At 32.2% G+C, this 17568-nt stretch overlaps 1 protein-coding gene across 3 annotated transcripts in view; it reads right to left on the bottom strand.

Moving 5' to 3' along the window:
• The window catches only part of LOC134700442 (trafficking protein particle complex subunit 13-like), a 73645-nt gene that overhangs the window by 22055 nt on the left and 34022 nt on the right, over positions 1 to 17568 (bottom strand). The window contains exons 1-3 of one of the 3 annotated variants that reach the window (XM_063561832.1): positions 8266 to 8412; positions 7301 to 7469; positions 2339 to 2423 (exon numbers count right to left, since the gene is read on the bottom strand). In XM_063561832.1, coding sequence (XP_063417902.1) covers positions 2339 to 2423; positions 7301 to 7469; positions 8266 to 8335 — 324 coding nt within the window. In that variant the 5' untranslated portion in view covers positions 8336 to 8412. Of the gene's footprint in view, positions 1 to 2338; positions 2424 to 7300; positions 7470 to 8265; positions 8413 to 17568 lie in introns of those variants that run through there. The other 2 variants (XM_063561834.1, XM_063561833.1) reach the window with 2 other exon arrangements.

The following is a 17568-nucleotide window of genomic DNA, read 5'->3' as shown; positions in this document are numbered from 1 at the left end:
GATATGATGAAAAATATTCATGGGACGATTAGTCATACTGACAGACGGAAGGACAGATGGATGGATGGACAGACAGACAGAGGTAAAACGGTTTACCCCACTTTTTTTAAAGCAGGGGGTATAAAAAGAGAAACATCAAATTCCAAATAGTACATAAAGACTGGTATGAATAGCAAAGCAGCATGTTAGAAAATAAGTGTGGGAGGTAAACATCATTATTTTGGAATAAAGCATAATTTGTTGTGTGTTGCCAATTTACATTAGACCCCTTCAAGGACACAAAACTTTCAAATTACCCAAAACAAAAGATGTATCACCTGTGAAAAAAAGATCATAACACCATAGTAAAAATATTTTAAAAACCCATTTTTCAAGATATCATAAATTGTGTATGCCTGTTAAATGTCATTCTGACAACATTCAATTCTCATCACAGCAGTATAGAAGTCCTTGAAAATATCAGTTTTTAGGTTTCTGGATGGATTATGAAATAGTTACACTAGGAATGATAGTAAAACAATGGTAGATGCTTTGTAGGGTAATTACTACAAGCGTAACATTATGTCGAGGTTGTGGGAGTTGATGCAAGGATAATGATAAGACAATATGGGGGAAACATCCCTTTTATCATCTAAACACCAACGATTGCACTTCTGACAGATGAATTTATATTCCATCATTAAAAAAAATTCTTTGCAGGCGAACCAAAAAAACAGCGCCAAACCCAGTGCATTATCTCTTGATGACAAAAAAATGGTGTAATAATTGTACTCCAACTGTGTTCACCTGATAATGTAGACCATCAAATACATATCTTAGCTATTATCATGTAATTATTAGGTTCGTAGATAAATACTGTCAGAGATTATCAATTTGGTTCTTTATATGACAGAAAGGTACTTCTAATATGTGTTATCTTTGAGTCAATTTAACATACAGTTGATGGTGGTCAATGTTGGATACCAATTAAGCGGTCATGCACAATTTTTATAGATAACATTTAAAGCAACTAGACACCATCCAAACTCAATCATTATGGTTTAATTTCATTTTTCTGGAAACATTATTTGAATGAATGGATGGACAACAACTAAATGCACCTTTAGCAATCTATACATTTTTCAAGTATTCATAAATCATTGGCTTCTACTTTTTGGGGTTTGAGCATTCTTGATGTAGGTAGAACTAGAGAATGCCAGGGCACCACTCAATCTATAAAGAGTTCTTTTCATTTTTAACTATACTCAGAATATTAAAATTCCATGTATGTCCACTTCAATCTTTCCCCTATAACTTTTTTTTACTGCGAGTGGTTTTATTCTGCCCTGACTCTGACATCTAGGCAAGTGCGATGTGACTCATAGGCCAACTGTAATTCAGTGGTTGTCGTTTGTTTGAGTGTTACATATTTGTTTTTTGTTCATTTTTTTTTTAAAATAAGGCTGTTAGTTTTCTCGTTTGAATTGTTTTACAATGTCTTATCGGGGCCTTTTATAGCTAACTATGCGGTATGGGCTTTGCTATTTGTTGAAGGCTGTACGGTGACCTATAGTTGTTAATGTTTGTGCCATTTTGGTCTTTTGTGGATAGTTGTCTCATTGGCAATCATACCACATCTTCTTTTTTATAAGGTTTTAGAATCAAAACAACATATCTAGACATCAGCATCTGACTTACATAAGTACATAATATCCTATCATGTTCCTTTGTCAAACTGATGCATAGGCAGAGTATCTTTTTAAAGGAGAGTAATAAATTCCTCCAGGAGAGGTGCACTTTGACCTCTCATTCTGAAACCAAAGTGATTCTTGGTGTTCAGTTAGATTCTTGCATATCTTTTAAACGTCTTTATTTATAGTATAACTAATCGCCGTATTTGAATATCAGAAAATAAGACAACGCGTGACCGAACGACGCATGGATTAAACGAGTGCGCAAGCACGAGTTTAATCCAAAGCGGCGTTCGGTCACAAGTTGTCTTATTTTTTATATTCAAATACGGCGATTAGTTATACTTCTTATTACATTGTCAAATTGCTTTTTTTTTCTGAAATTACTGTAGAAAATGTAAGGAACTATATGTTTTTCCTACGCATGTTTTGTTTCGACGTTATCGAAGTCTTGACAACGCCTATTGTTGTATGACGTCAGAGAGTGAAATAACCACGTTTATTTCACATGTGAAATTATCGGTTTTTATTCAACTGGGAAATCAATGTAATTCATTGCAACCAATGTAATAAGCTATTATATTTCTTTATTCTTCCTTTCTGCTTAAAGGGGACTCTCTAAGGTTATGTCACTTAAATTAAATGGTCATACAGTAAAGTAAACCTACTTTTAGTACTATTTCTTTACATGTATGCATACTGTCGTTGTGCACACTAATATAACTAGAAAATGTCTCTCCAAGGAAAATGTTCCTAAAATATACACAAAAAATTAATAAATACACTCGAATATTAATATATGCAATAAAAATCAATTTATACCATTTAAATAGACAATATGCAAAAAAATAGAAAGCTGTGACATTGTTTAACTAGCAATAGATTCACAGTGACCTTAGACTAGTAAGTTCAAATAACTTTGTACTGATACACTCAAGCTTATTTTAAATTTCCAATTCATTTTTATAAGGGTTCATATGTACTTTTCCTGCATTTGAATGTACTACCCTGAGTTTCTTTTTTCTTTTAATTATGCTGACAGCCTTCTCAATTTCTCTCATCTTGTCATATAGGGACTTTTTGTAGATGACTATACAGTATGGGTTTTGCATTTGGTGAGTGATGCACTGTGACTTAAGTTGTTTAAATATATCTCTGAACTCTGATATTAAGTTGCATCATTTACAATAATACCATTTCTTCTTATTTCTATATCATATAGATTATAACCTACTTTCTAATCGTCAAGTTTTGGTTTCAGCGATGACTGTGTTCAATGAAAGTTGTATTCCCCACTTTCCCACCAAATGTGAGTAATAAGTTTAGCCCTTCTATAAATTTTCGAAGCTGACTGTCCCGTGATATCTTTAAAATATCTTTTATTCCCTTATTTGTTCCAATTTTCACTAAATTTGCAATTTAAATGTAGATTTTGATTTATTTCGGTGTTACAATTCAGACAAGATAATACAAAACATAAAACAGGAGGTTCAGGAGTTATATGTAGTCACAAAATTAATGTGTCAGAGGTCTTTTATATCATTGAGCGAAAAATATTTTTTTCAATAAAATCAAATAATTTTGGGTCTCAGCTGGCAGGGTTTCGGGATGTTGGAACTTATCTTCTAAACTTAATAAATGTAGCCAATAAACTGCATTAAACGGATTGTGTGACCTTCATCTAATTTCAAGCTGTAAAATTTACAAAATGCATTTGTAGTTTTGCACACTAATTTATATGGCTTTATGACAATGAATCAATATTAAAGAGCTGGTTTGAAAGGGTACTCCAATATTCTCTCTGATTTTTTTTGAAGAATCCTTATTTGCCATTTTGAATTGAACTTAACACATTATTCCTATAACCATTATGTCCAATCCTCGATTTTATAAACATAAGAAAATGAGGTTAATTGGCAATGAGACGACTCTCAACCAAAGACCAAATACTGTAGAAGTTACCAACTACAGGTCATCATATGGCCTTCAACAAAGAGCAAAACCTAAATGGCATAGCAAATTATAATAAGCTTAGCCTGTAATTCAGTGGTTGTCTTTTGTTTATGTGTTACATATTTGTTTTTCGTTCATTTTTTTACATTAATAAGGCCGTTAGTTTTCTCGCTTGAATTGTTTTACATTGTCTTATTGGGGCCTTTTATAGCTGACTATATGTGGTATGGGCTTTGCTCATTGTTGAAGGCCTTATGGTGACCTATAATTGTTAAAGGGAAACTTCGCAAAAAAATCAAAAATTCATATTATGTCCATTCTGTATAAAAATGCTCAAATTTATAAATATTAAAGTTTTATTCCGCTAGATAAGAGATCACCATCGATTTTAAATTTTGAGTATCAGTTCTTTGCGTTCCGCCATTTTGTTATCTTGTCCAAATAAAAATCACGATATGTCTATAAACCATAAAGAAACAAAACTACAGTAACCGATGTTGTCGTAATTACGTGTCGATATCTTGTCAATCGTACGGTTGTTTTATCTGACTAACTAACTTGATTCGGAAAATGTTCTTATATTTTTAATAACCATATAGTCTGTTATTTTTAAACTGTTAATATTGGAATTAGTTAAAAAGTCAAAGTTCAAATCATAAATAAGAGTTCCGTGAAAATTGTTTTCGAAAATCTAATTCGTTCATAATTCTTTAAAGTAATATACTTTATTCAAATAAATTAGGATCTTCGCTCCACTGATCATGGCTTAAGGTATTACTCCCAAAGGTATTGTGAGGGGTGTAAGGTGACACGACCAGGTATTCAAGCGATTTCCTGTCGGGTCTTCAAGTTCATGCATCGTTTCATTTCTGTAGGTATTGATCAGTGTACACGGCCGATAACTTATAACCTTTCCATTTTGAACTGTCAGGTGCATGTATAATATACATCTCTGTCTTGCGTGTCCGAAAGTGATATAATATACTAGTCATTACTTAACTCATACGCTTGTTTATAAATAAAATTTCTGGTGTAAAGAATATTATTTATAAAAAAAAAAAAATGATACCAAAAGAAAAAAAAAAAAAATTGCAGATATACAAATATACGTATTTTTTCCAAGGGTTAATTTGGGGAAAATCAGAGACATATAATTGTATTATATGTCCCTGGGACAATGTAATATTTACTCGTTGTCAATAGTAAAGGACATAGTTGGATCATTCCAGAAATGTTGATTAAAAAAATGTGCGCACTTGTCGACGATTCGTTTATACGCCCGGATAGAAAGTTACGGAACTACAGCGCAATTTAAAATATATACATGTATACATTGAACATAAGAAAGAAACATACATTTTGTGCAAATTGGGGTAAAAGTTTTGTAAATAGACTAGTCCACGTATACCAACAGTATGTAATCATCCAATTCGATAGACTATTGTATACCAAAAGAAGAAGAAGAAGAAGAGGACCAATTCGATTTAAATACAGGTCGATCTATAACTTGCTTTGGTTCATCGAAGTTATGAACATAGTTAAATCACAGATTTATATATCAATTAGATTGTTCTCGAATAAAGAAAGAAATTCGTCATCACCACAACTGTTCCGACATATGCAACTGGACGTACACTAATAATCCCCGAGGGATGTGAATATTTTCTAGGAAAGCTATTGAGTATTAAAGTGTCAAATCATTTTCGGGATTTATTTTCTTTCTTGATATTCAATGACAGCAAATTTAAAGAATAAACTGCTTGTCAGATATTTGTCCGCTTTAGGGGTATTCTTGCCAGTTGAACAGACTTATAATTACATTCAAAAATAGGGAAAGATGACATTAAATTCGTTGTCTTTTGTTTTTAAACATCTTTGGTCAAATAGTTAGTTTAAAAGTATTATACGTTGTGAGACGAAGACTACTTTAATAAGGACGTCCCCGATTATGATTAAATTTGGTTGACGTTTTTCACACTTGATAAAGAATATCTATTCGTAATTTTTCGATTCCATTCCAAGAAGACCTTAAATTTGCTGTCAATGTTTTAAGACTTCTCAAGTACAAAAGTATTTTTTCTTTATTCGTCATATTATATTCCGCTTCGGTAGAGTTATCTTCAGTGAGTTCCAGTTATTAATTTGTACGTGGCTTTTAAAAAGTCTAAATCTAAGTGTTCTCATTCATTTATTTGCCTAATAAAGACAAATAAAAATACTTTGGTAAAGCTATTTATAATTTCTAAGTTCTCCTTTTTATTAGACATCAATCAAGGACAAAAGGTGTAAATCATTTCAATCGGACATATGAATTAAGTTTCCCGTCTTTAACCAAAAATTGTGTATTTCTTAGTAAATTAACTTATTTGAATTCAAATAAATAATAGCACCAAACATAATTAAATAATTCCACGGCGATCAATTTTTATTTGTCACCAACTTGAATATATATTTTAAATATGTGTATTGGATGCTCCCCTTGTCTAATAATTCACTGATCCGAATAGACAGTCACACCTGGCAAGGTGTGCCCGAGAGGCGTGATTAAATACCGAAGTGCAAATAACAATTTACCTTTCAACAAGCCATCTACGAGTATTGCTACAGAACCGTGAATACACATATCGTATCAACCAAGTCATAGCAGAGATAGTAAAAGATCAATAAGAGTACACCAACATATTGTCTTTACAGATTATTGTACTTTACTTTGTTCACCTTATCAGTCCGAAAATACATTAATTAAAAATCAATTTATAACTTTTTGTGTTGTCTACAAAAATAATTCGAATATATACGTTTAACATAGAAAATTTATCTCATGAATATGTACAATTGAACGTATGTGCGTTTTATCTTCTCATTATCGGATGGTTATTAGATAAAGCATAAGTCATCGGCGCGCTTACGATTACGTTGAAATATGATTAAAAACCAAGACTTTTAATGATTGCTTTTTAAATCCCGGCATGCAAAAACCAGGAGAAATCGTCACGACCTACAGGAAGTAGTTAATATTTTTTCAATAAATATTGAATTTCTCCTTTATTACTGCACATATAGCGATAAAACTTTGTGAATATATATATTATGTCATAATGAACATATTTAAACCATAAGTAAAAAATCGTGAATTTTCCCTTTAATGTTTGTGTCATTTTGGTCTTTTGTGGATAGTTGTCTCATTGGCAATCATACCACATCTTCTTTTTTATATTTAAAATAAAAACAAATAATGAAAAACAAATATACTACTGTGAATTCATTATTATTCGTTGGATACCAATTTTCGTGGTTTCCGTGAGTACAGGTGAACCACAAATTTAAATGTTCAACGAATAACAAATTTTGTATTAGGATGTGTGCAGACTTTGGCAGAACAAGGAAATCAAATATCCACGAAAAGATAAGTTTTCAGCAATCCACGAAAATTGGTATCCACGAAAATAAATGAATCCACAGTATACAGCAACAATGACAACCACTTTATACAGGATAACTTATTGGAGTTTCCTTTCTTAATATTAATCCACATACATAAGATTACGGATTACGGCAAATTAGTTGTAACTGTAATCCCTAAACCAATCCAAGTTACACATGGAAGTTCTAGATTGAAAATTAGTATACGTTGAACAAAATCATGTACAGGGCTTAGGAGAGTTCAAAGTACTTACCCAAAGTTTTGCGGCAAGGTTAGAAGGTCATCAAGACCAAAGTATGGAAGACCAATTGGTTTGGCTATATCTGTATCATTCAGTTTAGAGAACAGCTGACCAGGCAAGTCCCTGTTGTCACTAATCAAAGGGTGGAAGGCCATCAGGCCAGGCTTAGTCAGCCTCATAACTGAAAAGATAAAAAAAAATTCTATTATTACATGTCTTTCAATGGTAAATTAATAAAGCTTCGCTTGGTAAGCTCATACCTGAAAAGGTAGACTGGGTATTGCAGTTTTGTTGATGACACCCATGTTTCAAAACATGTAGAGTAGTCTGGATATGAAAAATACTGTATGGCAAATACTGCTTTTATTGTACAGTTTTTGTACTAGTATTTGTAAAAAGCTCTAATTGTAAAATTGATAAGTTAGAGAAATAAATGTATGGAATTAGAATTGTTTATAATAAAATATCTTTAAGGTCTAGGTGTAGAGTAAAAAACTAACTACCGGTACTATTTTAGCAAGTATTTTCCTTTCCAAGTAAATAGACAGACACCAAATGATGACTTAAACAAAACCTTAACTTAGACCATGCATACAATAAGTCAGCAAAGTCTCTCTTGTTTAAAGAGTGTGGTAAAGAAATCTCAATCAGTTGATTTGAAATTAATCTACCGTATATAGTGTTTTAATACCAAAATAATACAGGAAACCATGAAATTGATATGTAGAAGACCATATCTCTACATGAAAATAGGGGGGGGGTTCCAATATTATTAGCATAGAAAAGCGACAAAACATTTCTGCAAAATCTGAACAGGAACTAGTTTATCTACAGTAGTAATTAATATTACTCTCCCATCCCACTTGACAATTTGACTACGCACATGTCTACAATATGTTTGTAAACAAGTGTGGTTACACACATATAAATCAGTAATTATAACCCAATCCACAGCAACAATAAAATTAACGTTTTACCTTTCAATTTGAGCTGTTTTCCACCAGACATTTTAAAGCCATCTATACATTCATTAGCATTAAAAAGCATGTCACATCTGTGACACAAGGGAAATCATACAATATACATGTATTTATTGTATATAATTTCCTGAATCATAATTACCACATTTACCCTAATCTTCACCAGACATAAGTACATGTTATATTTATTTTATACTTCTGTGTATTCCACTTGTTACAATAAGTGATTTTATGGGAAAATGTTAAAAAAAAGTTAATGTTTATTTATTATGTAGCTATAATTTATTTTTGACATTTTGTGGATTTAATTTAAAAAAAAAGCAAAAAAAATTTAAAGTGCATTTGTGGTGACATTATATGTTTTTGTCATTGATTATAAAATGTTTTAGCAAAAAATCAAACTTTTTGGAGCAAAAAAAACATGATGAATTTTAGATTGAATTACGAAACACTAAAGTTCTTCACTGAAACAAACTTCATACTACTGATAGTCATGCATCTTCATATCAGGATTACAGAAATTATAACCAAGCACTCCTGACTGCCATAACTCAAATTTGACCAACCGAATTTAAGACTTCTTACCAGGTTTGTACTACCATGAGCAACAGGAAGTCCACATGTGGAGCAGGATCTGCCTTCCCAGGACCACATGTGGAGCAGGATCTGCCTACCAAGGACAGTCCACATGTGGAGCAGGATCTGCCTACCCAGGACAGCCCACATGTGGAGCAGGATCTGCCTACCCAGGACAGCCCACATGTGGAGCAGGATCTGCCTACCCAGGACAGTCCACATGTAGAGCAGGATCTGCCTACCCATGAGCAACAGGACAGTCCACATGTGGAGCAGGATCTGCCTACCCATGAGCAACAGGACAGTTCACATGTGGAGCAGGATCTGCCTATCCATGAGCAACAGGACAGTCCACATGTGGAGCAGGATCTGCCTACCCATGAGCAACAGGACAGTTCACATGTGGAGCAGGATCTGCCTACCCATGAGCAACAGGACAGTCCACGTGTGGAGCAGGATCTGCCTACCCATGAGCAACAGGACAGTCCACGTGTGGAGCAGGATCTGCCTACCCAAGACAGTCCACATGTGGAGCAGGATCTGCCTACCAAGGACAGTCCACATGTGGAGCAGGATCTGCCTACCCATGAGCAACAGGACAGTCCATATGTGGAGCAGGATCTGCCTACCCAGGACAGTCAACATGTGGAGCAGGATTTGCCTACCCAGGACAGTCCACATGTGGAGCAGGATCTGCCTACCCAGGACAGCCCATATGTGGAGCAGGATCTGCCTACCCAGGACAGTCCACATGTTGAGCAGGATTTGCCTACCCATGAGCAACAGGACAGTCCACATGTGGAGCAGGATCTGCCTACCCAGGACAGTCCACATGTGGAGCAGGATCTGCCTACCCAGAACCACATGAGATTATGCCCATTTTTGTCGGGGGGTTAATGTAACACAGATATGAGTTTTCCAGGTTGTGTTTTGTATTCTATTGTTTGTCTCTTGATTGTTTGGTTTTCTTTTTATTCAGGGCATTGTCAATCCTTTTAATTCGATAAAAGTGTTATTGCCTCTTTTGGACCTTTAATTCACATTAATTCACTAGCAAAGAACTCTTACATTATACAGAACTACCCCCAAGTTCAGCAGTCTTTACACTGAACCACTGGCCCTGTGGAAGTCTTAGGCTTGTAAAATTGCTCTCAGGCCTAAAAATACCACCTCTACAGGGCAACACAATGAGTGTCTAACTAAAATTTTCCAAAAGATTGAGTTCTAGACCTGTAGATTTCAAAGTTCATTTTGAAGACTGGTTCAGGATATCATTCTAGTGTTGTAAACAACACTTTAAGTATGAAAGAACTTAAAACTTGTACTTTTCCTAATTTCTAATCAGACATAGATCAATTTAAAAAAAATGCTATGCAACATTTGAAAGCAGTTTTGCCAAAACTTAAATTTACTAAATTGTGACCCAAGTTTAGGCAAAAGTTTCTATGAAAAGTTGATTTCAGCAGTTATGCATCTGACAGTTCAAAATGCTCAAACTGAATTCAAATTATATCTAACCAGTTAAAGAAATGTTATCTCATCCATTTTTCTGTTCTCAAATTAAATAATTGAAATGCATTAAAATAAGCCATGTGTCGTCCTATCAGTTTTAAGCTATCTAAAATCACCATCATCTCTAAAATCTAAAATGAGGAAATATCACATCGATTTGAAATGTTATTAAAATAATCTTGTTCAACAGCGTTTATGATTTGTGTTACATCTACATTAACAGGGCTAATATCTGCTGAAATATTGTGGCAGTTTCAAACAATTTGACATTTATAAATAAATGATATTATGTTTTCAATCTCAATAATCTGTAAAAATCCAAATTTAAGTGCACATCAAACAACAGACCATGCATAAATAATTTGTAGGATTAATTCAATACATAGTGAATTAAATTACATGAACTACCATTTAATTGATTTTTGGAAGCAAATACTGAATTTTTATTTACTTATAAAATATATATATACAATAGGTTTGTTATTTACCAAATTTTAAAACAACAGAAAATTATATAATAATTATATATGTTTGATTTTTTTTAAAGTAAAGCCAACTGTATAAAACATAAAAAAAATAACAATAATTAATTGTCAGCAGGAAAAGATGTGTGTTAAAGCAGTCTGCACAGTTAGCCACTAGTCCGATGCCCCAGACTAGACAAATTTATTCGAACTTGTAAGTTTTTGCCAAACTTTGTTTGGAAGGTCATTAAGAAAAATGTCGGAATATTGGTCTTTGGACTAGTAGTTAAAAAAGTTTTTGGTGCAGACTGATTAAAGACATTTGTAGAATGTGTGTAAGGAGCAGTGGCAGATCAAGTAATTTTCATAGTTGGGGGCTCACTGACTGCCGAAGAGGGGGTCTGGCAGCTCCAGTCATGCTTCAGTGATTTCCTATATAATCAACCAACTTTTCCCCAGAAAAGAAGAGGACGGGCGCCCTGAAAAATGCCTCTAGGAGAGCAAAATACTAATTCTACCACCCTTAAACCTCATTTTCTGTGAAGAGCAAAGGTTGCGACAACCAGAAATTACACAATAAGAAAATCAACATTAGTACAACAGGTTGCACATGACTTTTATCTATAGAACACTATTATATAATGTTTTATCACAACACATCAATAATACAGAAATATGAGCTGCTACAACATGTTACTTAAGTAATTTTAAACAATTTTTTTTTTGTGTTTCAAGAAATATAAATATAAATTGAAAAAAATGCATTTTTCTATGCAATTGTTACATTTATAGATGTCATAAAGTTTTTAATTGATTGTTTGTATGGAAGAATAACAGTCACATATTAAATTATATATATCATTATTTCAATAATCAAATGTAGTTAAAGTTTTACAAGCAATCAAAATTTCATAAATAATTTGAGAAAAAAAACCATGCATAAAACGTAGACTGCATAATTTAAGTTAAACAATTTAGTTTTTCATTTGTAATTTTAGCAGCTTTATGAATTAAAACCAAGGAAACTTATTTCAAAAAGAAGTATTTCAATTCATTAAAAAATCTGAGTTATTTTCAGTTTTAAAGAATTAATCCATACTAAAGTGTCTACAAACCAATCTGTCAAAATTCTTAAATTTTCTTTCACGAAAAAAAGTCTTTCTTTTTTTCTCTTATATGCTTGGTTAACATCTCAAAAAAATAACATGACAGATTGAATTGTTTGTATGTTACCTCCATCAAGCCTGAAAGTCATATTCAAAAACCAATATTTGTTTACAGAAAACGTCAACAAACTGTTAAACATTTGTTACAATGATGATAGATCTTTTAAAGCATACAATGGAACAATGCCAGTATTAATGAAAAGTCTTCTCAATAGTGAAATTATAAGAAAAACAGGAAAGTTGCTCATCTGCTGTATATAAATCGGACTTTTATTGTTATCAACATTATAAAGTATATTGCCATGTAAGGGAGGGTCTTCAAAATTTGATGAACAGACCATTACGCAAATAAAACAAAATAAGATGAACTCAGAACAGAGAATTACGCAAATAAAACAAAATATGATCATAAGATTTTTTTCTACATAAAAATACAGACTTCTTTTTTTATATGAACCAGTGTAATATCCAAAGTTTTAATTTTATAACAAGCCAAGTTGCCTATTATGGGGGTTATTAAGGGTCTTGAGGATGTGAAATTAAATGTCAAATTTCAATCTGAATCTTGACATGCTTTCAGAAAAGTGAGGGGGGTACATATAAACACCCCTCCCCCTCTGTTGGCTACAGAAATTTAATGTACTCTAAAGTCAAGTAGATTTCATGAACTTATTGGTATCATGGTTAAAGACAATTTTCCCTTGAGGATAATCATAAAAAGATTCCTACTTAAATCCTAAAGTACCCAATTTCACAACTTTGGAAGCAGAGAAACTCTTAAGATATTCCATAAAAGCTAAGTCAACAGAGTGGACATTAGTTTTAAAGTACAAATGCTAGGTCTATTCAAATATCAAGTGGATCAATTTAGAATGAATGGGAATTGAAGGAAAGGACACAGAATGGATAAATCTGAAAACAGACAACAAGCCTGTATCTAAATCTATATAACATTGATACAATGGCCAATATTTTCATGGTTGTATACAAAGGTACTTATACAATTAATATATATAGCAGTTGTTATGTGGTAGCAGTAAAGGCACTAATGTACAAATTAATATTACAAAATGGTTCATAATGAAAACCATGATGACAATTAGTAAGAAAAGACAACAGTTAATAGAATTATATATGAACGAAGAGAGGGACATTATCATTAACCTCAATATCATTATTCCGTGCCAATGTTTTCTATAATTGAGGTTGCATAAAGTTCAGAATATCCTCTAAGACATTGCAAAATATTTGACCTGACTCATGTTAGCAATTTATCTGTATGATCGAATGTTTATTCTTTACTTTGTGGAAAATTCACTGACTACAATGTATATAAATTATGATAGATACAAATTTCATATAATTCTTACATTCTTATTAGTTGTGCACCTTATCAATATAAGTTTTATGACCAAATAAAACGAGGGGCTGAAATTAGCAATAGTTTGGCAGTCCGAGACCAGTAGATTTTGTTAGATGGTAGTCTGATAGACCAGTAGAAGTTGTTGATAAAAATCACTGATTGCAACACAATCTCAGTTTATTAACAACAAAAAAATACCTGCAAACAAATTCCACAGTACAGGGATGTTATTATTTATATTAGTGTTAGTCGAATGAATGTCATTATTTAGGACCAGTAGATTTACGGTTCACTGGTCCAGCTGGCCAGTACACAAAATAGCTTAAATTCTTCCCCTGAAAACTCCCAGTTATTGGACACACCTATCTTTAATTGAATTACTTTTTATCAGTTTTTGTGTTTTGTATACACCAACACATGTTTTTTTAACTAAATTGTGTATAATTCACAGCTTCCCATTATTGTTTCAAAAAAATGGATTTTAATTAAAAAAATTTGCAGACTAATTGGCCGGTCATTGTGATGACCTGATGCATTATTTTCAAAAATAAACCTTTTGTGCACGTCATCCAAATGTGCTTCAGTTGAGGCATTAAGGCTTTGTAAGGCTTAACTTAAGTAACATATTACTTTCTAGCATCTGATCAGAAGCTACCACGTAAGCTGTTTCAACACAAGTATGTATCATTCACCTGGCTTTTAGCTCCTCCTTGTAATAAATAAAGAGTTGGTGACATGGTCTGAATTAAAAAAAAAAAATAATGAAGATACTTTCGACAAAAGTAAGAAAAACTAATGAAATGAACATTAAGGTGGTACCTAACACTACAGGGAGATAACTCTGTAAAATCTGCTTAACGTTTGAATTATGTTGTGTTCTTAAGGGAATAATAAGCTTCTCAATGATCAAAATTAGTGTTTGTCAAACTGCTATATAACCAGTATAATTTTTCTGATAAAATGGTTCATTTTTTTTAAAATTTAAAATTTGTTCTCAATAGGTCAAAGTAAATCCTTTGACAAAATTTTATGAAAATTAAACGAGTCAAATTAATTTTAGTGAAAGTGTTGGGTACCACCTTAAGGCATTATCAGTTTGATTTTTGCTTGTGACATCTACCAGAACTTGAGGTCATCCAATGTTCAATACTTCAGTACTTTGATTTTCAATGGAATAATTAAAATGGTAATTTTTGTCATAAACCCTCCATGTGAGGAAAAGGAGATATTGTATATATATGTAAATGAGACAACCATCAAAATCACAACTCAAAAACCAAAAGGTCAGCATACAGTTTTGAACAATAGGCAAAGTGCTTATACATGTTTAAAGCTCTAAATCATGGTGATGGTGGCTAGAAAAAAAACACACTTTTCCTGACAATGTGATCAACTTTTTCAAAATCAATGATAGAATGAACCAATATCAATAAATATGGTTAAATTACATGACTGCAACTCTAATTTCATAAATTTTAAATGTCAATTGGTGTGTCTAAATACCACATGTCAAGCTCTAACATTTCCTGTGGCTGAAAAAGATGTGAATGAATTCAAACAGAAACTATCAAAGAAGAGTACCATTAACAACTTTAATAGTGTTATTTACATGTCCGTTGTGTATATATCTGTTTTCCTATAGTACTTAACCTATTTCAAGTCAATGAGGTAATTTGTAATAAAAAAAAATCGATTTCATTTTCCTTAGAAAAAAAACCCTATGTAAATGATGTGTAATTAAAATATGTGCTTCATAAAACTCTAAAATCGGGATTTTCATTTATGGGCACAAGTCAATGAAGTTTTTTTTACAACTTGATTAACAATTGGAAAAGACACTTTACATGCATACAAATGATGCTATAAAAAACAAGGACATTCATAATTGGAAACAAACAAGTGTTGAACAATAAATACATAAAATGTGAATCTAAACTGCTCAAACATGATGATCATCATAATAACATCTTAATTACATAAAAAAGAAGATGTGGTATGATTGCCAATCAGACAACTCCAAAATGACAAATGTAAAACAATTTCTAAAATGAAACTTACAGTCTAATTCAATTCAATTTTTTTTTTGAAGAATACATTTTTCGTAAAAATATAATTTTTATGTACGAGGCCAATTAAGCAAGATTTTGAACTGCCCAATCTGAATCTAAGGCAAAAATCACAAACCAAACCAAAATATATCAGGCAATGATATTTCGTGGATACAGCTAGATAACCTGAAATAAATTATAAAAAAGAAGATGTGGTATGATTGGGGGAATGCCAATGAGACAACTGTCCACAAGAGACCAAAATGACACAGAAATTAATGACTATAGGTCACCATAGGACCTTCAACAATGAGCAAAGCCCATTCTGCATAGTCAGGTACAAAAGTAAGAGAACTATGAGGGTATAAAATGGACACTTTATTAAACTAGCATATCAATATCGGAAATCTGACTTTCATTTATCAAAAATATTTTTTATGGGAATTAAAAGATCAAAAGTTGTACAGTTTAGGTTATTAAAGATTAAATGGTATAATCCTGCATGCGGTTGTAGATCTGTGACTGCTATTAAAGTATTCTCAGATTTGGGGTTATTCAATATATTCTTTAGATCATATCAGTAGTCAAACCTACCGATGGGGATCTTTCCATGTCTTGATTAAGACAATGGTTGTTTTATTTTGTTGGACACTTAAATTCATGGATAAAGACATCCATGAAAACCATAAAAAAATTGGTACCCCACGAATAAAAGAACTTCCACAGTAACTATAACCACTGAACCATGAAAATGAGGTCAAGGTCAGATGACACCTGCAAGTTGGACATGTACACCTTACAATCCTTCCATACACTGAATATACTACTCCCATTGCTTATGGTATCTGAGATATGAAATTGACCACAAAAACTAAACCTTCTACACTGATCCATGAAATGTGGTTGAGGTCAAGTGAAAACTGTCTGACGGGCATGAGGACCTTGCAAGGTATGCACATACCAATTATAGTTTTCCTATTACTTATAATAAGAGAGAATTTAACATTACAAAAAATCTTAAATCTTTTTTCAAGTAGTCACTGAACCATGAAAATGAGGTCAAGGACATTTGACATGTGACTGACGGAAACTTCATAACGTGATGCATCTATATACAAAGCATGAAGCAGCCAGGTCTTACACCTTCAAAAATAAAGGTTTTAAGAAGTTAGCTTAAGCCACCGCCATAGCCTCTGTGGGACACTGTCTCTATGTTGAGCTTTCTGCAACAAAAGTTGCAAGCTTGACAAAAACAATACCTGGACTTATATGAACCCTTCATTTTGGATCCTCCAAGTGTTAAAATAGTTAACAAGATGATTCATATATGCAAGATTGGTGCAATACTAATTCACATATATATTTGATAGGTTATAAAAATGAATTGTATATAAAAAAGACAACAATCTGACAATAAAAACACACTATAAAACTCCTCATATTATTGCTGACTCAGCTGTTTTGATTTGTTTCATATCTCAGCTGACAATACAAATGCAATATTCTATGCATAAAAAATATCAAAATTGTTTGCTAGATTATTTAAGGCTGTTATAGATCTTATTATGCATGGCAGAATCGCTGACTTCATTGTTGTGAAGAAAAAATATATTGAATCTATGTGAGAATTTCTATTGTTCCTATCACAAAACCAGGCTAATAAAACAACTTCTTTTCAATATCCCGCTGACTGAATACAACAAGAATGTCTTGATATAGATTTAACATATATCAACCTAGTTTTACAAATTGATCGTATTTTTTCCTGAATAGGAAAGCTTAATAAACTGCACTATAAAAAACTAAAATAACAATTGATCGATTGTTAAGTTTAGAAAGATCAAAGCTTATATGGAAACTGGAAGTAAAAAAAAAAATATTTTTTTTATAAAATTTGCAATACATATTTTTTTCCCCTGAAATCACTCAATACTAAGTAGTTATTCAATATATTGAATTCAATACAAAAAAAAATATAGATTGCATTGTTTCAAACAAATAGCCTATATCAACAGTTACAAATGGAAAACCAGAAACGTTTATTCAATTGCCTCAGCCTTCTGGGAAAACTGCTTCCTATTTTCATTTAAAGGTAATCAATTCATATTAAGATAATTCAAAGTTAATTGATTAAAATATAAAAGTCATCAGTTTAAACTATAGAATTTTAT

Source organism: Mytilus trossulus, unplaced genomic scaffold, assembly GCF_036588685.1.
Source record: "Mytilus trossulus isolate FHL-02 unplaced genomic scaffold, PNRI_Mtr1.1.1.hap1 h1tg000138l__unscaffolded, whole genome shotgun sequence".
NCBI classification, from domain to species: Eukaryota; Metazoa; Mollusca; class Bivalvia; order Mytilida; family Mytilidae; genus Mytilus; species Mytilus trossulus.
This window is presented reverse-complemented; position numbering and strand designations above follow the sequence as displayed.